This window comes from Ixodes scapularis, unplaced genomic scaffold (assembly GCF_016920785.2).
Source record: "Ixodes scapularis isolate PalLabHiFi unplaced genomic scaffold, ASM1692078v2 PGA_scaffold9__187_contigs__length_104089568, whole genome shotgun sequence".
NCBI lineage: Eukaryota > Metazoa > Arthropoda > Arachnida > Ixodida > Ixodidae > Ixodes > Ixodes scapularis.
The window spans coordinates 80,711,084-80,734,793 of record NW_024609884.1 but is presented as its reverse complement, the minus strand read 5'-3'; the positions used below and the strand labels follow the sequence as shown (position 1 = coordinate 80,734,793).

At 45.6% G+C, this 23,710-nt stretch overlaps 1 protein-coding gene across 1 annotated transcript in view; it reads right to left on the bottom strand.

Moving 5' to 3' along the window:
* The window catches only part of LOC8040622 (heat shock 70 kDa protein 12A), a 93,373-nt gene that overhangs the window by 30,552 nt on the left and 39,111 nt on the right, over positions 1 to 23,710 (bottom strand). Inside the window, exon 2 of the mRNA XM_040503021.2 lies at positions 32 to 1,243. Within this exon, the coding sequence (XP_040358955.2) occupies positions 32 to 1,243 (1,212 nt within the window). The remainder of the gene's footprint in view (positions 1 to 31; positions 1,244 to 23,710) is intronic.

Sequence of the window (23,710 nt, the reverse complement as noted above, 5' to 3'; positions counted from 1 at the left end):
TTACCGAGGCTACGCCCAAAAGAGTACGTACCTGGCATGACGCAGATGTCTCCAGTCTCGGACAGCGCCTTACCCGGGTGTGCTGGCTTGCCGTTTGCGTGTATCTCCGCTTCCACGTCTAGCCCATTGTCCTTGCCATTCAGGCAATTACATCGTTCCGTGACGCCGTTGCCATTCTGATGGAGAACACCGGCGCGCGTGCCGGGGCCCTCCCCCGCGGTGAGGGCCTGGTAGGTCTTTTTGTTGGAACCAGGGAAGCAGACTTCTTCGATCAGGTTGTCCTGTTGGGACTCGCTATCCGTCGCCTGGACGGTCCCGTTCTGAGGCACCGGCGCGCTGCTGACGCTCGTGACCACGGGGGCAGGCATCCGTTTGGGAAAGACGGGGGGCGGCGGTCCGTCCACGAAGACCTCTTCCTCGTCGCCGATGGACATGTCCAGCTGACGAATGACTCGCATGGCGTCCAGGTGCAACGCCTCCTCCTCATCGTCCTTCTCGGAGGGGCGTCCCTGGGCGGGCGCAGCTGGGGGCTGCACGCTGGTTTGACTAGACATCTTCTTCAGCATCTCCTGCACGATCGAGGTCCTGCTCAGGCTGGAGAGTGACGTTCGTCTCGGCGAGTCCGTGGTCGCCAGACGGAAGGACACCTGAGGGTTGCCAACTTGCTGCTGGGGCAGCGGGGGCTTGGCTGCCGTCTGTGTACTGGTGTTGATCTTGGGCGGCTCGGGTGCCTGCCGCTCGGATGCCAGCATTGTCTGGCAGAAGTCCTGGAAGTTGTCGCTGAGGACCTGCCTCGACACGCGGACGTTGGGGTTGATGCAGTGCGTGATGGCCTCCCGCGAGCGGCAGTTTTCCGGCAGTCGGGGCTGCCGATCGCTGAACCTCCACAGCGGCGTTCTGTCGCAGCAGGGGACGGCCCTGTCACGGAAGCAGCAACTGTGGCTGTGGTCAAGGAAGCTGCGGGTCCGGTAGTCGACGGCTGAAAGCCGGGGTCTTCGAAACTCCTCAACGCTGTACGTCGAGACGCTATGCCCCAGCGGCGAGCCGCACTTGTTCTTGACGCCAGACTCGGAAAGGTCCTCCTGGTAGGTGACCGTGGTCCTGCCGTGGAAGGTGGCCTTCCTCTGGCATTTCGGCGTAGTGAGCACCCCAAACACGGTGCCCTCGGCGCATTCTTGGCGGAGCACGGCTTGCGTTGTCTGCAGCGGCGGGTGGAACCTCCCCGAATGGCAGGACTGTGGGTCTGGAAAAGAAGACGCGTGTTGTCGATGACCCACATCGAGCGAACGCTTTCAATGCGCGGATGTGTGCGCCCCCAACACGCGCGCCTGCACGCTGTTGGCTTTTTGTTCTGGGGCAGCAAATGTTGATCGTTCAGGTCGTAAGCGTCCGAGCAATGCGGCGTCCAACACGATCGACGTGCAGCCTATTCCACGTAGGCTGCGTGCAAGGCGCTTCGAACGATTGAGTTTGCTAAACGCGTACCCTGAGCAGCGGAGCGACGGACGCGCTCTGCGCCCGGTTGCTCGGACACAAGACAATGAAACGAAACGATCTCCTCGCACGTTTTAAGAACGTGCACAGCAGCTCCTCAAACAGAGCTCGCAGCGTCGCGCGGGAAATTTTACGCTTATTTCCTTTATGCAACAACCACAATCCGCTAAATGCAAGTGGCAAAAGGAAAACGTCAAGCACACGTTGGATGAGGCCCACGACCGTGCAGGAGCCCGTAACGATTTCACGTTCGGAGTGCAGCTTCCTTTTGGTTTCATCTGACAGCCACTATATTTTTTTTTTTTTCAAACGAGCTTAACAGGTTGCGGGGTATTTCCTCTTTGATTCAAACATAACCCCCTTTGCTCCAAATTGCCGAGCAGTCAAAGCACTCGTCCCACGAGGCGCTCGTGACTCGAGAGATGTGGCGCCGATACCGGCCGCTCGCTGCACAAGCGGTGAGGTTTTGTGGAGTGCCACTTCCAACGAACGCGTTAATCACGAGTTTCCCGTCCGAATATTGCGGCTTCATCTCGAGTAGGAACACGTCCCTCGTCCGCATCCGCCGCCACGACCGTGCCCCGATCGCGCTGATGCGCGCCGCGAGCTGCAATTGGGAAGACACGGCGGACCGCGCCCCGTCCAGTCCGGCGGGCCGAAGACGCAGCGCTTGGAAATGGAAAACGTACACAAAGAAAAAACTGGCCGCAGCGACCAGGCACAAGAAAGCGGCGTAGGTGAGCCAAAGCATGCACGCGCGCTCGCTCCCAACACGCGTAACAAGCGCTGCAAGGGCGGCCCACTTGAGCTTAACTACAAGGCACGGCCTGCGCGTCTTGCACGGAGAGGTGCCTGACCTGCATCAAAGGCGAGACAACGGCAGCGGCCACAGCTCGGGCGAGGGAAATAAAAGAGGGCAAAGAAAGGGGCTTCGTTGTTGTTCTCGGCGAGCGGCCGGCCGAGCGACCCACTTCGTGTCGTCGTCCAGGGATAGAAAGGCACGCGCGGTTTTCGGCGAACAGCCCCTCGTGCGCGCGAATACGTAACTGCCTCGGAATGAGTCGATGGCTGCCAAATTATGGACCCGGTGGGGGCAATTGGGGAAGGGAAAAGACGCCACAGTCCTCGACAAATCCTCGGATTGCTTCGGGGGAGAGCCGTGTTTTCGAAAAAAGCTCCGAACAGAGAAACGGCGCGCGCGAGCCTTCTCCGTCACAGCTGTTTCCCGCCTCAAAAAGCGGCATCTGAAGTGCGGGTCAGGGCTCGTTTTCTCGTTAAAAAAGCCAACCGCACAAAAAACGAAAAAAAAAAAAGAAACCTTTTTTTCTCCTTTGCATTTTTACTCTTTTTTTTTTTTTTTGCTTTATTTTTTGCCATTACTTTCATGAGAGGTCGGTAATCCATCTTGTTCAGTCTCGTTCGTTCGAACGGCCGAACCTTTAATTCGCCAACAAAACTAAACTACCAGCTTTTTTTTTTTTTTTTTTTTTTTTTTTTTTTTAAAGAGGATAGGTACAAAACGTCGACGAACGCGATAAGGATTCGAAGCCCTTTTGTTCCATAGCTCCGCTCGTAAATGCGAGAACGGTTACTCTAAATCTGACTGCGGGGGGAAAACAAAAACGTTTCCTCGTGGCACTTATCAAAATGGGTAACCAGACCACTCGGTGAGATTGCGCAGCTATAACATCATTTATATTGTGTCCGGCTCTAATCAAGAATTTAATTTCTCGAAGACAGGTTTTTAAAGAACGCGGCATATTTTCTTCTGCATTATACGCGCGCTCCACGGTTGATAGTCAGCTTGCATAGCCTGTAAAGACAATTCCAAAAATTGTCTCTTGTGAGGACGAATGCCGTTCTTGTGCCCTGGCAATTCCAAGCACCCGCCCTCTTTGGCGAAATATTGTACGTCGCGTGTACGTCTATACTCCAGTCAGTGGCGTCACTAGGGTCAGCGGCACCGGGGGCGGTGGCCCGCTGCGACACCCCCCCCCCCCCCCCGGCTCGTCGCCCGCCTCGATCCCCCCCCCCCTCCCCCGCACCAGCCCGTCGCGACACCCCCCGGAGCGCTGCACCCGGGGCGGTCCGCCCCCCCCCCCCCCGCACCCCCCTTGTGCGGGGGGGTGCGGGGGGGGGGGGGGGGGGGGGGCCTCGCCGGGGTGATAAGCCAACATCTCTGTATAAGCATTTGAGATATCTATATAATAAACCCTCGATTAATAAAGAAACGTCAAGGTGCAGCAACGTGGGATTATACGAGACACGAAATCAACAAGTGACAAGCTTTAATGTAACACCTACCTGTTCCCGCTTTTTTTTCTTTTTACAATATATATATGTATATATATTTAGTTACTGATTCTTTATTCACGTGGAATCGAGGTGAATAGTATAGAGAACTGAATAAACAAGCTCGAAATTAACAATTGGTTCCACCGATTCTTGTGCCGGTGGAAATTTACCTAAAGCTGCGAAGTCCAAATTAAACTCAAACTTGAATTCAAGAAAAAGTACCGAGCTGCGATCGAGGGCGACAACACTATATAGGGAACGCCAAAGCGAGCCCAGTTCAGCATGCGGCGGAGAAATTCCAAAGAATCTTTCTAGGAGGCGTACTCTTTAAATGGACCGTTCACAATGCGCCGCCGAAGAAAAAAGCCAATGTGCGGACGTGCATCCGTAAGGTGTGGAGCAACGTTGTCAGAAACGCGGTCTATGGCCGTTTCAAGATTATAGCATAGTTATTAGGTTTTCTATAGCCCCTTCATCGCCTGGTATTGAACAGATAAACAAATTCAGTAGATACCCCACCATCCCTACCGTCTCGATTGGAACGCGCACTGTGTGTGAATCAATGGACCCGCCCGGTCTACGTTCACCACAGAGCATGTTGATCCCTGAAGCGAATGACGAGCTAGCGACGAAGGTTTCTCGCACGAACGTGATCTGCACCGCGACACTCAACGTCTCCCATGCCCAGACACCGCGGCACAGTTCTCCGTATTTGGGGAAGAATGACGTAATACGTGCAGGTGACACCCTGAGCAAAGGCGGTGCAGAGGGCAGGCAGGGGCCCCCGCAACAACAGCCGATGCGGCCCAAAGCTGCAGGTTCACTGCGGTCAAGCGCTCTTTTGTGTGACCCTTTTGTTCTGCCTTTATGTTGCTTGTCTTCCGTGCGTGCAAGCGAGTTTCAGGGAGTACGACCTCTAAGGGTGTGTGACTAACGTGGCGAACCTGTTTCTTGTCGGTCTTAATTGACCGCAACGCTGCGCGTATAGGTACGAGGTTGCGTCTGCAAAAAACTTGCGCCGAAAAAAAAAAAATGCGCCGTGACACAACGCGTTTTAGGATTAGAAGATGGCGAAGCTAAAGAGGTTCCACGTTGTTTCGCAACCGCGTATGTCACGGAAAAAGTGTGACAAACATTTGTAACACTTGTTCAACCGGTCGCTTAGTGTTTCAGATAACATTTGCGAACTATAGCAGTGAAGTGATTGTCACCAGCCGGCGCTGTTAAACGTTGGATTTTTTTTAAAAGTTTATACCTTCTAAAAAAAAAAAAAAAAAGATTGGTCGTAAAAGAACTCATGTGTTCTTTGGCTTGTCCATATTTTGCAGCCTAAAAAGTTCTTTTAAGCACCCCTAACAGGGTTCTTCGTGAAAAACCTACAAGGGTTCTTTTAAGCTCCTTTTTCGACGCGAAAGAGTTCATCGCCCAGTTGTCTTTCTAGTGCGCCAGGGGCGATAGTATTTGAAGCGAAACCGTTCTTCACGAGCTGAAAGTGTTTTTGGGGCGTTAAAACACCTTTTAAGAGCAATTTTTTTAGTGTAGGTTTATTACAGCCAAAACAATGCCCACCGTGGCCTCGACAAAATGAGACAGTTCGCAAAAATTCCAATCACGTTAAGTAAAAATGCAAAATGAAGAACATTCGGTCTCAAAGTATCCCCTGAAGAGCTATACATCCTATGAATCTCACTCTCGTTTTGTCAATTCGACCGAACACCGTGACCTGGCAATTGCTCCTGGGGGTATCTAGGCCATGTATCATCTCAGATGATACTGTCTCCGAAGCTGTTGTGAAATTTAGCAAAGCCGTCAAACATAAACAACTTTTCTGTAGGAGCGGAGAAATGAGGCATTGAATAAGCCTAGAATAATCCAGAACAGACTGAATAGCACAAAGCAGTTCAACGGGGAAAGAGTTAACTCGTTAAGTGACATAATTTTCTTGCACGATATTGATAGAAAGTTTTGTAAACTGGTCCGGCTGCCGATTCTCGAGGATATCATTACCGCAAGATTTCGGTATAACTGTTGATCTCAGCTTCTGAAGTCTACATTTGCTAAAAATAACCTATTGCCGCGTTACCGAGGGGCCCTCATCCGGAGCCGAGAGATACAACTGCCGTCAGAACCTACCTACTCGTATATTCCACAACTTCAAAAAAGAAAGGTTAAAAAAAACCTGCTCGAAAAAAAAAAAAAAAAAAAAATACGCGGAATTTCGCACAAGGTGAAACGTACTCAAGAGATAATATACCTGATGATAAGTTGGGCCACCTACGAAGGTCCCAGAGGAGCTGCGTGAGATTATTAATTACCCCATCACTCCAGGTGATCCAACGAGCAATCAAGCAGCTACTGAGTAACAAGGCTCCCGGACTAGATGGCAGAGGAACCGACTTCCACAGCACTTTTTTCAACTCATTTTGCCCTAACCTTGCATCGCTCGAGGATGTGAAATCACTAAACTTAAAAAAGCAACTTAATACTCATTAAAAAAAAAAACAAAAAAAAAAAACCGACAGTATTGCCGTACAGGAAGTCCCACTCCAGAACAATAAGCCTCATTTGCACTGATTAAAAAAAATCCTAGCAGAGGTACACAGGAAGTGGAGACGTGACTGCATCTCGTTATTAGCGCACATCAGAGCTGCGGCTTCAAGGGGTACTCTATCACACGAAACCTTTGCCGCATGAGGGTATAACCCGCAAGATAGCTGAGGAGAGACGATAGACCACTCTCAGTACTCGTCTAGCTTGATCTTAGCGAGGCTCTAGACTTAGTTAAAATCCCCATTGAGAATTCTTGGACACTGTGAGATCGGGAACCACACTCAAGTGTCTGAACACATGCTACATCTCGGGTCGTCGCCAACGGAGTCGCAGGAGCCTCGATCCCGGCCCGCGGGTCGGTTCGACAGGGATGCCCCCTTCCGCTAACCTTCTTTGAGGTGTATATCCAGCCCTTGTACCGCCTCGTCCTGGAAAACCGCTCCCCTAATGGCATTCGGGTATGAAGAAATGAGAAATAGCACCTGGCATATGCGGACGCTAGAGTTCCTGTGTAGACTCCCTGTGGGAGCCAGAGCTGCACGCCTGTTTTCCACATTCCGCCGCGCCGCTATTCGGCGAGATCGATCACGTGAGAAGCAAAGAATCCAACGCCGTGCGGGAAGGCCACCAATATGAGCGCCTCGCCGACGTTGCACGCGCCCCGGCGTCTGTTCCTCTGCTTTTGCCTCACTGAGGATGGTTCGTTTCTCTTCCATGATGATTGCGTCGGTGATGATGCCCAAAGGCAGAGGCGGCGGGTCGTTAGATCGTAGTGACGAGGGATTTCAAGACGGGACTCTGAAGTTGATGATGAGAGGATGAATGTATTTACAAGCCAACAGAAATACACTAGAAAGTTACATGGTGCTCTCCATGGACCAAGAAGCCCTCCGGCCCCATTCCTCCGGTCGCTTATATAAGTTCCTCTCTATTCTCCCGCGTGTACAACGACCCATCTCAAAAGGTCCTTTCGCGGCCAATCAGAGAGAGCACTCGTAAAACAAAGAAAAACATCCCAAAAAAGACACACAAACACACACACACACACACACACAAACACACACACACACAAACACGCACGCACGCACGCACGCACGCACGCACACACACACGCGCGCGCACACACAGATGTCAGCAGCCCCGCGGTCTCCGTCAAAGACGGGCAGGTCAGACCACCCGAACAGCGAACTTGACTCCCGAAGGAGGCACCGCCAAGTGTCACTTGGTCAGTGGCTCTCCACATCTGGTGAGGGGACGCCAAACGAAACACTAACGCAAAAGGACGGGTCCCCTCGTTGTCGTCGCCAAACCCAAAACAGACCCCGACCGCCTCGATTCTTGGACTCGAAACACGATCCGTCTCGGCGAAGATGCAAACATCGCGTGACCCGCTCTCGTCCCCACTCCCATAAACAAGTCACCGACGACCAGGCGCGGAGAGAAACAAAACATAAAACGGACACATGCGAGACCCGCTTCTTGGTATCCTCTGCCCCCGCTCATGTGCTCGGGAAGCCTCACAGCCTCCGTCTCCCCCTTCCTGTTTTCCATGCGCGGTGGCGCTATTCGCCGAATCCAGTCACGTGATGAGCAAATAGTCCAGGGCCGTGCAGGAAAGCCGGCGCTACGTCCACCCGCCGAGGATGAACGCGCAACTCAGCTACCGTAGGATACAGGAACTCTAGCTGACGACACTCCTGTGCTCCTCCAAGCGGGAGGTGGAACGCGCCCTTGATGATGTGAACCCCTTCTGCAGGTGTTCCGGAGCGTCTCTAAACCGCGCCATGGTAAACGGTGCTTGGCAAGGTGACTGGGAATCAAAACACTCTCGGTTTCCCAGAATCCCATGGACGGACGCGGTCTACCGTGACTTGAGCGTATTCTTTAAACTATATAAAAAAAAAGGGTTACCGACGGCAAAACTGGCCACGTGGAAAGAACGAGACAGTAGTTTTTACGAGTTCACACTAGTCCCGACTGAGCTTTCCTAAGCTCAATACACACGCCATTTCCGAATGCACTACCTGAGAAGGTTCACCACACCATTTGGGCTGGTTTGCTGACCGATGCGGGCATCTCACCCGGTGGGTATGAAAAACTTCGCCACCGTAACTTTGCATGCAGCTCACACAACTACACGGACATGGTACATTTCACTTGTATTTTAAGTCTCTTCATCCGTTTTCTGCGATCTGAATCGCATTTTTGAGATCGAAGTGAGGGAATATCGGACAGATATCGGCAGTCATTTGTCAGTATTCCTGCGAACTGAATCGCATTTTTGAGAGCGAAGCGAGGACAAATCGGATAGACATCGGCAGTCGTTTGTCAGTATTCTTAGGTATTCCTTATCCCCACGGAGCTGGTTACCACGTGACATAAGGATCCCTCATACCCGCCGGGTGCGATACCCGCATCGGTCAGCAAACCGACCTTGGAAATCAACCATGAAGCGTATACCTGACGATCAAACCCCTTCTGCGTGGAGCCTCAAGAGCAAAGGACTCGTGACTGTGAATGTCAAAATGTAACTATAGAACTCATATGCGGTTTGTCTTTCTATGAAACCAACAGGACCCCATTATCACGACTGCTTTTCAGTGTTACAGCAGCGCCCACCTCGCACCCTGGGTTAAAACTACCAGCCCTTGAGCATGGAGGATTCGACCGGTCTCATTCTACGGGGGCAGTACCGCGTACGGACGTTTTAGAGAGACTCTTCTCATGGCAGTTCCTGAGCGGAGAGACACAAAAGACGCAGTGACACCATTGCGGCGGTTTACCCTCCAACGTTACACAGGCACCAACACACAACCCATGGCAAGTGAGGAGGCTCTGTCTTCCGACATCAACCAAAGACCTTCCGCTTCAACGCAGAAACACTAACTGTCGAGATGCGGCAGAAGAGCGTGGTTTTTTCGTACCAGGACCAAACCACGCCTTTGTTATCTGGACGGAGGTTCGTGATTTTTTTTTCTTCCCACCGATATCGACACCTGTTGGACGTCGCTTAAATTCCTTAGTTTCGAAGAAGCCTACACGACAAGCAAAGTCCACCATGTTCTGACGGCTTTAGGCCTCCACACCCTTTGGAGAGCACGCATCGTTCAGTGCTTTCTCCACCTTTGCCCACGTAGAGAGACATCGGGTATTGACTGACAACAACGACCACACGGAACTACGAGAGGTCCTAAAACCTGGATGCGAGGCTGCACGCCATTTCGACTTCCGGTCGGGCCCCCAAAACCGGCGAATCGGACCTCCAGGAGGTCGTGAATGAACACAGGGGTGGAGGGGCGAGAACCAACCCTGAGTTTTAGAGTGACGGGAACTAGGCCTGTATTTTTCTGTAATAATAAATTTCACTACGGAAACGCAGTGGAATTTATATCCACTGCGCTACGTTATATCCACTTGTTCTCTCTTTCCTTTTCTTTAAAACTGAGGACGATTGTAAATTACGAGTAATAAACTGTTTTCTTTTCTTTGCCTCGTTTGGGGGGGGGGGGGGGGGGGGTCCAAAAACATTGTGAAGCTGCCGATTATCTCGATGCTGATTGGTGAGCCAGGTATGACGTCACACCCAAGCTAGACGCTGATTGGGTGATTTGTTTTTTAAACCACGATTATTGTCGGTATCTTTATTCAAGGGACTGCTACACGCCACGCGTTAACACCTACGCACAACAGCCAGACCCGAACGTGCCGAACGAGCCAAGCAAGCACCACCGAAAAATATGAGTGGAGGTAGCATTTAAGATGCCCACAAATTCTAAATAAGCTGAGGAAGTTAAACACGCTGGAAAGATGGGGGTTCCCGTGCGCGGTTCATGTGGTGCGGTTCAGTTTTTGTACTTCCCTGGACGCAACATTTTGATCTCAACCGTTCCTATGAAAACAATAAACCCTTGCAAAAATTCAGTCTGGCCATTTTGATCGCTATCATCTGAGTGTAACGCATTCGTACTAATGGCGACCTTCTTGGGGCTGATGAAGGAGGAAGCTGCGGATGTTCTCAAGCGGAGGATAGGTATATATTGAGGCGTTAATACAACGCGACGCACGAATTAGATGAAAACGTTGCGTCAACGTTTATATCGATCTCCGGTTCAATCAATTCCTTGGCATAAATTGCGCCTTTGATGATAAAAATTTTATCAAGGGGTGTATGGGTCGCAGTTTCGTACAGGCCAGTTCTTTTGTTCACACAATCAAAACTGAAACAAATCAAGAAATATATCTATGAGGTGAACAACACCATTTTCTTCTGCCACTGACGTGCTAAAGTGACGGTGCCTCCAAAAATGCCGTTTCGTGACCGTCATTACTACGGCAAAAGTAAAACTGCTATTTGAAACACCAGATGGCACTGAAGTTTGAAAGGGTCAAAGCCAGGGTTGTAAAGTACCTAGGTACAAGTAACTGGAAATCGATATCTATGTACTTTTGTTGTACCTGGGGTGCAAACCTAGGTACTTTAATTTCTCGGTATCTGTATTTGTATCATAATTAAAATAAAAGCACCGACTTGACATAACAGAAAATGTCAAGTCGGTGCTTTTATTTTAATTATGACGTCTCCCGGCTTTTGGAGTATTTTTGCACTGTATTTGTGTCTTAGGTACATTTTCCAGAAACTTGTAACTAAGTGAAGCTACTTTTTACAGGTACTTTTCTATTCACTTCGTCAAAATGGTAGAAACTATAAATCTTGAAGTATTAACCCACTACCATGTGCCGTGATTAACATTGAGTTGGGTACGGCATTGGAGGCACTGACTTGATCGAACGACGTTTTAGCGAACGAAGCCCCGCCTATCATATTTCATTGAAAGACACACTTTAGTGAATGTAAATGTTCATTTAAGCGAACGGTGAATTAGCGATGCCGTTCTAGCGACACCAATTTATTTAATCGCTTCGGAACTCCGTTAAGAAAAAATAGCGACCTGCTTTCTTCATTTCAAACTGAAATCGACTTCATTGCGTGTTTGAAGTTCCTCTGACAGCTATGCAAGAAAGGAGATAACTTGAACGATGTGCGCAGTTTCTGTTGCCCGTATCTTGTCCTGGTGGTGGCACTGTTCTGCCATAAATGCAATATAAAATATAATTACAAATAAATTATAATTACAATCGTAAATCAATGTAACATTGCATATATTATACAGTTTCCACTCAATAAATTGGACTTAAATTTTGCAGTTATCAAAACTGAAAAAGTTCCTAAAAAATCAAAAAAACAAACAAAAAAACTAATTTTTCTACTGACTAACGAAAGAAAAAATAAAACGAGGAAGCTTGAAGCCTTTCGCTCGTCGTCGCGAAGGTTAGGTGCATATGCACTCGACTCATGCGTTTCTTCATGCGGCCGACGTCTTCTGGGCCCGTCGGCGTCAGCACCGGCTCTGAGGGCAAGAACGTCACTAAGCGAGTTTCGGCGGTTTCGGTGTGACATGGTAAACAGTGGAAGCTGTGGCCTCGGTGAACCAATTGGAGCGTGGGGACAAGGCACGTGAGGACTCAACACCGATGTGGACATCGCATTGACACCAATAAAGCACATTTATCGAACTCGTTTTTTAGTGTATCCTTAGTATAAAAAGCTCTACTTCCAATATATTTGTACAAATTTTGGGGAAGGTAAATAACGACAGTATCTTTGAAGTAACTGTACCTGTACCTAGGTACATCTTTAAGCAAGTACCTAGGTGCGTACCTAAGTACCTTTTCGTAGGAGTAACTGTAGCTGTATCTTAGGTACATTCTTTAAGTAACTTTTACAACCCTGGTCAAAGCAGGCATTCCCTTTGCCACAGGTTGCCCGCAGCAGATGCATATGTAAGTGTGGCGGTACAGACAACCGAAAAATTCCTCAGCATCAGCCCATCAAACAGTATTCGGACAAAATGGTCACGGACAAAACGCTCCAGATCTAAATGATATCGGACAAAATGTTCCCAAGAGCGAACCGGGACAAAGCAATGGTTCCAATCATATTTTGGGGCATTGGTTGCTTGCTCTTCGAGGGTTTATCGACCGTATACGTACTTGATGCAAAGTCAACACACCAGGAATAAAATATTTTTCAAAATATTTATCTTAAGAAACGGAGCCCGTTTAAAATTTCTTTATTCGATAAATCCCTGTAATCTACTTCAGGAACATCAATCTGTTGGCCTGTACACAAGAAATATAAATGTCTACGAACTGTATTTTGCATATTTTCTAGAAGAATAATGATTGGATGCATCGTTCGTTCAAACCAGGGTGGAAAATAAAAATAAAAATGATACAAATCGTGATTTAAAAAAGGCCCGGTTTACTATGATGATTGAAATCAACCCTATCGCCAAAGATAATCCCGAAAATACTTTTTATTTACCGTTTGTCTATCGTTTGATGCTTTTTATGTGCATTCGTTCAGCATTTATTTCAAATAATTATCAAGCAAGAAAGATTTACGTAAAAGCGAACACGAGCAAAAGTAAGTGTGGATCTGAGAAAATCGGAGCCGCTCGAGCGTGACGGCTACCGTACACTACGTTCGTCAGTTACGTAACATCCTCCTGCAACAAAATCAGAACGCAAAAGAAAGAAACGAAAACGAGAAAAGTATGACCTACTGCAGTCCAGTCAGAACTTAAGAAAAAAAATTATTACTAAAAAAAAGCATGTAGTTGTTCTAGCTAAAACATATATAACATATTGTATTTATATAAAATAAATGTGATTTAAATAAAAAAAATAATTTAAATAAAACAGAATTGATTGAAATCAAAATAATTCTTATCTATTTGAATAAAAAAGAAGAAAAGAAATTCCACTCTGATTCAAGGCCGATCCTGTCCCCTTGTAAAATGCAGCATATTACTAAAAGGTGTTTCGTACCACTCCATCAAAAACTTCTAGTAGGTGCATAATTAATACTTTTCTTTCCCGATATCTTGAAGCTCTACTATCAGAAAAGAAATGCTCGCGTGATGAGAATATTTTGGTCACATACCTAGAAGGTACCGTCAGGTGTCGGCCACCTTGGAGACATAAAGCTGTTTTTGAACGGTATAGCGGGGAGTTAATAGGCTCTATGGCAGAATAGTCCTACAATAGTCCTTTGCTACCAGGAAATGCTTGTCCACATAAAAATACACTCTAAATATATTAATCTACAATGCAGGAATTCAATAAATTATAAAAGAGCGTCCGAAGCACCGAACAATTTATTTGGAACATTTTGGGACCACTGAAATCTACTGATGTTTGTTTCAGCTGAATATTGACAAATATTGCGACTGTTGCGCTCCTGAAATTGGCTTAAAGGGATGGAGAACCGAACATTTCAATGTCTATATTAAGCGCCGCTTATTATACACACGGTTCACCATCCCTTTAAGAGTGGAATACATCTGGGAAAAAGCCATCTGAACATTATTCCCAAATCAATCAATCAACCAATAAATCAATCAATCATTTTCTCCACGCGTCAATCAATCAACATTTATGAGGGCAAGAAAAAAGCTGCGCTGTCCACTGTCTACAGGCCTCACCATCCCATTGGAATATGAGCAAATATGCTTTACATGTTTTTTTTTTTTCAACGAAAGTAAGGTCGTTTTTGATCTTATATTGTTTAAAATGTGTTAGTTCCCACATATACCAAGCCCTATATAAAAAAAAAAAAAACGCCTATTCATCTGAAGGCAAAAGAAAAAAATGTGGACCAACGAAAGCCCTGCAATACGCGCAGATTCCGAATGATTTTATTATAACTAATTTAAGAAAGTCTGATAAGTACACATTCGGATAAGACTTCTCTTTTTCTCCGTGGGCGAAGCCATCGCTTGCAACTCGCCGACAAGCGCCCCTCGTCAACCACTTCACTCGGAAAACAATTCTTCCCAAAAAGGGCGTGTCGCGATCTTTGAACAGGTTTTTAACGAGGAAACAAGCTAGGCACGATTGTGGTTTCGGGTTTGTTGGGATTCTTAGAGCGTCTAGACGAAGTTGTCACCACAAAAAGACGATCTCAGAATCGTCTTCAGTGCCCCTTTAACTGCACGCAAACACTAGTTCAGACATCTACGTCTTGAGTACGACCGACTGCGCTACCGCCTGGTTATTGCTTACGACAAGCGTTACCACGTCGAGCGAGGGAACTAAGGGCAACGGTAACGTTACACAACACCGTGCAGTCCAGTCAGCAAAAATACGTGGTTCTAATAAAAACATATTTTCAATTTCAGTACAATAATACACGTGTCTCCTTTAAAAAATAATAATAATGATGTGGAATTGTTTTTGCAAGTCTTGATGTTTTCCGCACGTGTTTCCCAACCTTTATACCTCTTTGCCATTACACTTGTCATCTGCATTAAAAAAACACACACAAAAAACAACTATGAACTTCAGTTAACTTTATAGCAATGTATTCAAAATAAAACTGAAATGTTCATTCAGACTTCATTTTTCTTTCGCTCTCTTTCTTTTTTCATTGTGACTCTCTGGGTTAGGGAAATTGTCGTCGTTTGATCACTTAATTCGGACAACTTGCTTTTCCATGTCCAGGCAAATGAAGCAATAACATTTTCAACCCCCCAACATCGTCACCGCAGTTTGCCAGCAGTACCCGGATCACAAGTGCCAACGAAAGTGACCTTTGCCAAAGAGCGGTTCTTAATAATAATAATAATAATAATAATAATAATAATAATAATAATAATAATAATAATAATAATGTTTATTTACGCGTGTAGTTCACTTCATAGTGAGGCGGGTCTGTCAAAGCCAGACAAAAGGCTTGTTGGACAAGACCCTACAGTTTGTGATAAAAAAGCGTCCCCACACACGTAAGCTTCCAATCTCAACATACATCACAATATAAACGATTATGGTCACACAAACACATGCACATACACAGCACAGTTAAAAACTTGCACTTTTAGATCGGAGCATTTGCTTCAGTTTGTTTAGTGAGTCCGCAGTGTAAACATCGTAATAATAATAATAATAATAATAATAATAATCAAGAATCAAGAATAATTTTTATTAGGTGTCCAGGAACGACCATGCGGTCTTGGTGCTGGCACACCGAAACTTACACACTACAAAAAAGTAGGAAAAGAACATAAAAAACTCAAAACATTGAGTAAAAGATATGATACATATAACGCATGCTGACACAAAGATACGATATACACAACAAGGAAAGAACGGAACACAGGGTCAGAACGCAGAGTAGGAAGACTACCACAACAACGAACATACCTTCTTAAAATAATATATAATAACATCACAATCACCGACAGGTTCAGAGAGACCCATACAAGAATCTGAGAGATCTGACAAATTCAGTCACACAAAAAATATCAAGATCACTTCCAATGCCATTATATGCCCGACACATACGAAACATCGGGTCCAAGATATTTAACGTTCGAGGAGAGTAAAAAGACGTTGTCAAACGGGTCGCTGTCCGAGGAACTCGCAAAGATATCTGTGAGAGCAGTTCTGAACAGTCGGCCATACCATGAAGGACTTTGAAAAGGAAAACCAGATCTGCCTTTTCTCGACGGTGATATAAGCTGTTCATTTGTAGGACGTCCAATACATTGTTACCCTTTGATAGAGATGTTTCATCTCGCAGATATCGATATCGATAAATAGATAAAAATTTGTTTTGCACTCGCTCCAGCCTTAGGAGGGTAGTTTTACAACTGCCATTCCATACAGGAGATGCATATTCGAGTTGAGACCTTGTCAAAGAGCGGTACAGGGTTACAAACGTTGTGGGGTTTTTAAGTACTCTAGTCGTTCGACAAACGATAGCGAGCGCGCGCAAGGCGCAGGTACTTATACGAGCCACATGGCTATCAAATCTCAAGGAGGAGTCAAAAAGCACTCCCAAGTCCCGCACTTCACTAGAACGGCACAATACGTCTGAGCGAACACTGTAAGGGAAACACGTCGTTTGCGTTTTGCGACTATAGGACATGACCTTGGTTTTCGAGCTGTTTAGTAGGTGACCGTTCAGTGAACACCATTTGCTAAATGAGTTTATGTCCTCTTGTAGAAACTTGCAATCTGAGATAGTTCTAATCTCCTTAAATATCTTAATATCATCAGCATATTGCAAAAAAGACGAGTTTACAATCTGCTTACACACATCGTTCACAAAAATAGAAAAAAGAAGCGGGCCCAGAACTGATCCCTGAGGTACCCCAGACGTGGCCGTGTACGTAAAAGAATACGCGCCGTTCGCACGAGCAACACATGTTCTATTAGACAAATAATTCTGAAACCAGTTGTGTAGCTTTCCACAGACACCAATACCACAAAGTTTTGATAAAAGAATGTCATGGTCAACCACATCAAACGCCTTACTCAGATCAAAGTAGACCACGTCGAGCTGGCCTCTTTGGCACACAACTTTGGATGCAATGGACATAAATGAAATCAAATTTGTTGTTGTCGAGCGTCCTGCTACAAATCCGTGTTGGTTGGAACTTAATACATTTTTTAAACGAAAGGACAATGTTTTGTGGACCACCGTTTCGAAAAGCTTCGAAAATGTACACAGCAGAGACACTGGCCTGTAGTTTGATGCAGTGGTACGACTTCCAGACTTGTAGACTGGGACTACGACTGACTTCCTCCACATATCAGGGAACACTCCTGCTCTTAAGGAGTTGTTGAAAATATCATAAAGGATGGGCGTAAAAATTTCGTGAAATGCTTTTACAAGTGTTGCTGGAATACCATCGTGACCTGTGGACATGGTAGGCCTCAGTTTTTTTATGCATTCCTGAATCATTCCCTCATCCACAGGCAGGGAGGAAATGGATTCGTTCACGCTAGGGGATGGCGGCTGTTGGTACCCACTCCTATTGTGTTTATATACAGAACTGAAATGACGCGCGAATATATCGCATATACTGGACGTGGTCACATTCTCCTCATTAAGTATAATATCAGGATGTATCAATCCTCGAGAACGAACATGTCGGTAGAGTTTTCTTGGGTTTCTCCTCAATTCGGACTCCACTGACTCCACATATATCTTATGATCAATCCTCTGATGTTGCTTACATAGGCGTCTATAATGAACGAACTCAGCCTCCCACCTGAGACTGCCAGTCTTTTTAAATTTGCGATGAGAGAAGCTTTTTTTCTTCAGCAACTTTTTTTAAATACGGAGAAAGTAATAATAATAATAATAATAATAATAATAATAATAATAATAATAATAATAATAATAATAATAATAATAATAATAATAATAATAATTCGCCAGTCCATTAAGTTAGCATAGTGAAGAGAACAGCTTTCAAGGATGGGTATGGTTCACCTTCCTTTGCACAAGAATGAACAAGGAATATAAATTCAGTTGCTGTATGTACACTTCTAGGACAGCATAAGGTTAGCTGGCATACCAACGCACTGTGGTCACTTGACTGGCAATAGAGAGAATAAGCAAACTCGGGACAACAAATTTATGTCATATGCGTAGATTTTTCGAAAGCTTTCGGAGCACGTGGAGCGAAAGCTGCGTTGCAGAACCCAGGGATCCTGGTTTGTTTCAATCCCCACCCCTGCCCGTTTCGATCTGGATGAGCATCGTACCGGCGTGAGGTCGTGTATCACTACTGCCTGGTGCACGTTAAAGACCCCACCCCGACTAGCAGTTGTACTGCACTGGATAAATTGCTCATCTACAGCGAGTGACTCGTCGCAACTTTGAAATGGCTGACCAACTACATGCTGTATAAATATCCACACAACCCCAATCATTTGAAAGCATTCACGGAAAACGTATATTAAAGCTAAAAGCGATCGGTATACAATTGGGTTGAGGCTGACCAATCAAATCAAACTCAAAGAGTTGCAATTAATGGAGTCCTATCCGCACCTTTACCCGTATCCTCAGGAGTCCCCCGGGGCTCAGCATTGGGTCCATTGTTATTTCTGATTTATATAAATGGCATCGCCACACACATCAAAACACCTGCTATACTAATTTTTTTTTTTTTTTTTTGCAGATGATTGTCTTATTTACTATCCCGTAAACAACGTCTTTGATCAATTGCGTCGAAACAGAAATTGAGAAACCTTAAGACAATGGTATGAGGATTGGGAAATGCAGGTCAATTTTCGTAAGTCCGCATACATTCACATACCTAACAAAAACACATTTTTACAAATTTCTTATAATATAGGGAATGTTTCTTTGAGCAAAGTAAACAGTTTCAAATGCCTCGATGTCACAATCACACATAACTTGCAATGGCGGGCCCATTTTGATAATATTTGCTCTTCCGCATACCGAAGTTTATGCTTCTTACGACGTAAGTTAAAAAAAATGATAATAGAGACGAAAAGCTGACTGCTTATAAAACCATCATACGTCCTATATTAGAGTACGCCAATCTGGTTTGGAGTCCTAATAAAAAAAAAAAAAAATTGAGAAAGAAAAATTGAAAAAAAAAAATTAAATTGGCTGTACGTTTTATTTTTTTCTAAGTGCAGACGAACAGACTCAGTAACTCGAATACTGAATCAGTGTGCTCTTCAGGCATTGGAAAGTAGACGGCGAATAGCAAGGTTAAAACTCTTTTTCTCTTTATCACGGACAATTGAAAAGTGACCCTAACTTACATCTTACAGACGTGAGCAAGCGATTACGCAGATTAAATCATGATAAGACTGTTTTTAGCCATATAACAGCGGAATATATGTTTTCAAATATTCATTTTTCGTACAAAGAATTGAAGAGTGCAATTGTCTTCCACAGGAGGTCGTTTAACTCAAAAAAACGTCAAATATTGAGCCGCCCTTGCATCAGCTGTTTTTTTTTTTTAATAAAAAAATGCATGTCTGCCTATGTTAATACTACACAAAAGTTATATATATATATATATATATATATATATATATATATATATATATATATATATATATATATATATATAAATGCGCAGTGTAAATAATATTTCATACATAAGTCTTATTTCTTGATTAATGCCTGAAGGACAAGAATAGGCAGAAAAATATTGGTTATATATTAAATGACTTCAATTATCGACGCATATATTTTTACATTTTATTAAATAATCAGATGAAGCGCTTGAAAATAATTTAAGAAAATTTCTCCAAAATATGTTTTGATGAATGTTCTAACCAATCCTAAGTAAAGTAGTTTCGGAATGCTTATCATTGTGGATTGTTTCGATCTTGATGAGGATCGTGCCGGCGTGCGATCGTGCATCACAACTACGTGAGGAACTCGGATTCCAGGCTAGTCGCTCTGCATTGACTAAATTTTTCAACAGCGTGGGGACATGTCGCTTTTCTGAATGGTTGACAAGCATCATGCTGTCTATATATCCCCCCAAATTACACACACACACACACACACACACACACACACACACACACACACACACACACACACACACACACACACACACACACACACACACACACACACACACACACACACACACACACACACACACACACACACACACACACACACACACACACACACACACACACACACACACACACACACACACACACACACACACACACACACACACACACACACACACACACACACACACACACACACACACACACACACACACACACACACACACACACACACACACACACACACACACACACACACACACACACACACACACACACACACACACACACACACACACACACACACACACACACACACACACACACACACACACACACACACACACACACACACACACACACACACACACACACACACACACACACACACACACACACACACACACACACACACACACACACACACACACACACACACACACACACACACACACACACACACACACACACACACACACACACACACACACACACACACACACACACACACACACACACACACACACACACACACACACACACACACACACACACACACACACACACACACACACACACACACACACACACACATTTTTATGGCTACGATTACTTTCGGCTCGCTGACCCGCTGTAGAAGAGCAGGAATTACTTCAAACCGTTTATTAAAAAACGGCTGTCAAACGTCAAAAAACAAAGTCATAGGCACAATGTTTTCATTATTTGCTCGTTAAAAAAAAAAAAAAAAAAGACATCGAATCGGTTAACCGGTTACCAAAATAGTAAAAACCGAAACCCTAAAAAACCGAAAAGTAACCGATTTGGAGAAAACAACGGTAACAGTAACCGAACATATATATCGGTTTCAGTCCCTGTTCGAGGCTCCTCTCCCTGACCGGGAAGAGAATAAAGCGTGTCAAGGGTCCAAAGAGAGCGTAAGGCACTCCTCTTGCGCTTCCCTTCTATGCGTGTAGCGAAATGCGAAAGGGAACCGAAATTCGGATGTTCTTTTCCACATCGAAGGCAGGTGAGCGAATTCGATGCAGGCTTGCAAACTACAGGCTCGTAACCCTCTTGCGCAAGAGTGGCGGTGACGTCAGAAAGACGCCGAGCTCTGATTGGCTCTGATTCAAAGGATAGTGGGTCGACCTCAAAGCAAGCTGCCTCGAGGTCTACCCACTATGCTTCAATCAGAACCAATCAGAGATTGGCGTCTTTCTGACGTCACCGCAACACCCGCAAAAGAAGCAGACGAACTTGCCCTCCGCATAGGTAAAATACCGTGTTTTCAAAGATTTTTTTTTTTTTTTTTTTTTGTGATATTTGAAGGGTGTTTTTCGAAGTTTATTTTTCGCTGAAAATTCGAGGTTTATAGGAGCTTTTCTTGTTAGATGCTCAATTCTCCGAAATTCGGAGTTTAATTTCACCTTGCTCGTACTTGTTTTTCAAAAATAAAATCAATTTGCGATCGGCAGCACTAACTGTGAAACGACAAATCTTCAAAACAAGTGTTACTTTAATAAACGTCGGTACTTTGAAATAGCCAAACTCCTGGACGCATAAAACCTTCAGCTGCCCTCCCCATCTTATGAAATCCGCAGGTTCACATATCTCTTATAAAACACAACCCGTTATCCCTCCACAAAGCACAAATAATATGGTCCGAACTGGAAACCGAAACAGTGACTTTTCTAGGGGTCCAGAAGTACATTGGGCCAATTGTACGGAACGAACCTCGACGAGATAACAAAAAACTCCCCTTTCTAAAAAAAAAAAAAAAAAAAAAAAAAAAAAAAAAAAATAATAATCCAAGTGTTTTTTTTTTTTTTTTTTTTGTATTATTAATGTTGTGCTTTGAGAATCTATATTTGAAAAATACCGTCTTTTTTCTTCTGTTGTAACTTTGAAATTCGCTGTTTTTCGGATAAATCCGAATTGTCGAAAATTTTGCTGTCGAGTGTTTTCGGGAGTTTATCGTATTTATGCGAAAACTTGGAACCCTAACCAAAGACATCAACATTTGATCTCTCAATTGCACGATCCGTCTACATTACAAGCCGCCTTGGCGAGACCGACATTGCTGCCGTGGTGACACAACCGGCAACCTTGGTTCGTTAACGACGGCCTTGAATAGCGTGCCGTTGACATGCAAAACGAACGTACACAATTTTCTTTCTGCCTCGCATTAAGGTAGTACCTCGTTCGAAACGTTCATACCGCTCATCCATCAATGTTCGCCAGTCAGGCTAAGACTCCGGCGTGGCCCGAACAACGCTCGTATACACGATCATCGGGACACTCTCCATAGACACGGCGACGGCGCGTTCGTGCCTTTGTTCACGCTGAAGGCGAAACGTGAACAACGTTAAACCTCCCTATGGCACAGTGGCCCATAAAAATGAGACATTTTGCCGCCTGCATAGAGTCATCGAGAAACCAATTAGGAAGGTACATGTGCCTGGCTGGAGTAAAAAAAGAAGCCTGCTCCGTTTCAATCATGGAAAAAAAGAAGAAAAAATTGCGCATTTTGTGTGTGCCGAGTACGACCACTGCGCGCTCAATCGCAAAGCCCCCAATGCTGTTTGCACGCTGTTCACGCCCCGTTCCTCTCGGAAACCCTGAGCGCGGAGAGCCAGGAGGGCCGGGGGGCGAGAGCCCAAATCGAAGCTATCCACCGCGATGGAAGATTCGTGACACGGCGGTTAAGAGACGGGGGTCACTTTCCACGGGGGCTCCCGCGGTCGAGTTCCGCTTTCTGCCGCCGGCGAATTCGTGGCGAGAGCTCTCCTTCGTCGCGTCTTGAGAACGTCGCTGGACTCGAGCTAATAGCGCGAGGAACTCGGGAGGAGACGAAAGCCCCGCTGGCACGATGCGTAGAAGGGCTGACGTGAAACACGACTGGATGCCTGAAAGATACGCCGACTCAACAGCAGCTTCTAACCGACGGGGAAAGCTGGAAAGTGGACTTACGGCTCGATGGGGTCTCGCAGCGCCGCCCCTGTCGACACACTAAAAACACGTTTACACCCTTAAGGGCGTGAAAGGGGTGTTACAAAGACTTACACCCGTGATTACGACCCGTTAGCTCCTTCATTTAGAGCAGTAGACTCTTCTTAATTGCAAAACAGCGAGCTGCTGCAAGGAACACCCTTAATTTCTGAAGGGTGTAGAAACTGCGTGGAAGAGGGTGCTGTACAGTGTAGTGGGAACACCCTTCGTTTTTGGAGGGTGTTTGCTACGTTGACACCCGCTTCCACCAGCTTGTTTTAGCGACTATGTCGGATAATTATTGCCTGTACCAATACGTTTACATTCCTGGAACTTAGATATATTATGCTTAAATATTGAAGAGAACAAGGCAACCTTCCTAATTGCGGAGACGGTCACCTGCGAACGAGTGTCTTTGGATTGCCGATATATACTGCACGGAGGTTCGCGTATCGAGTCCCGTGCCGTACACATCTGCAATTTTGGGTAGTAACGCGTTATAAGTAACGTGTAACTGTAATACTTTTCGGTGCCTTTCAGCCGTAATGCGTTGCTTTTAAATGCAGTAACGTTACTCCCTCTACCCGAAAAATTCCAGTTGTCGCATCAAAGGGAGTGCGCGTGCGCAAGGGAGATCGGTACAAGTTTCGTCCTCCTCTCCTTGTCGCACACATGCGCGGGTCGCGGGACGAGGCGTTTACTGGATAAGCCACAGTGTTCACAATGCCTTGCAAGAGGAAGGCGGCAACACCCGTGCTGAGTATGACCGGCTTGACGTACCAAAGAGACCATGGATGAGAAAGAGCGATGTGGCTAGAGACAGTGTCTACAGAACAAAGGTGGGCTCATTTTGCTATACGACGGGAGGCCGTGTGAAAACGAGCAATGCTATCGCGTTTCGACGGAGTCTGCACCGGAGCACAGCAAAAACACAGCCTCGCTTTTTTTTTGTCTT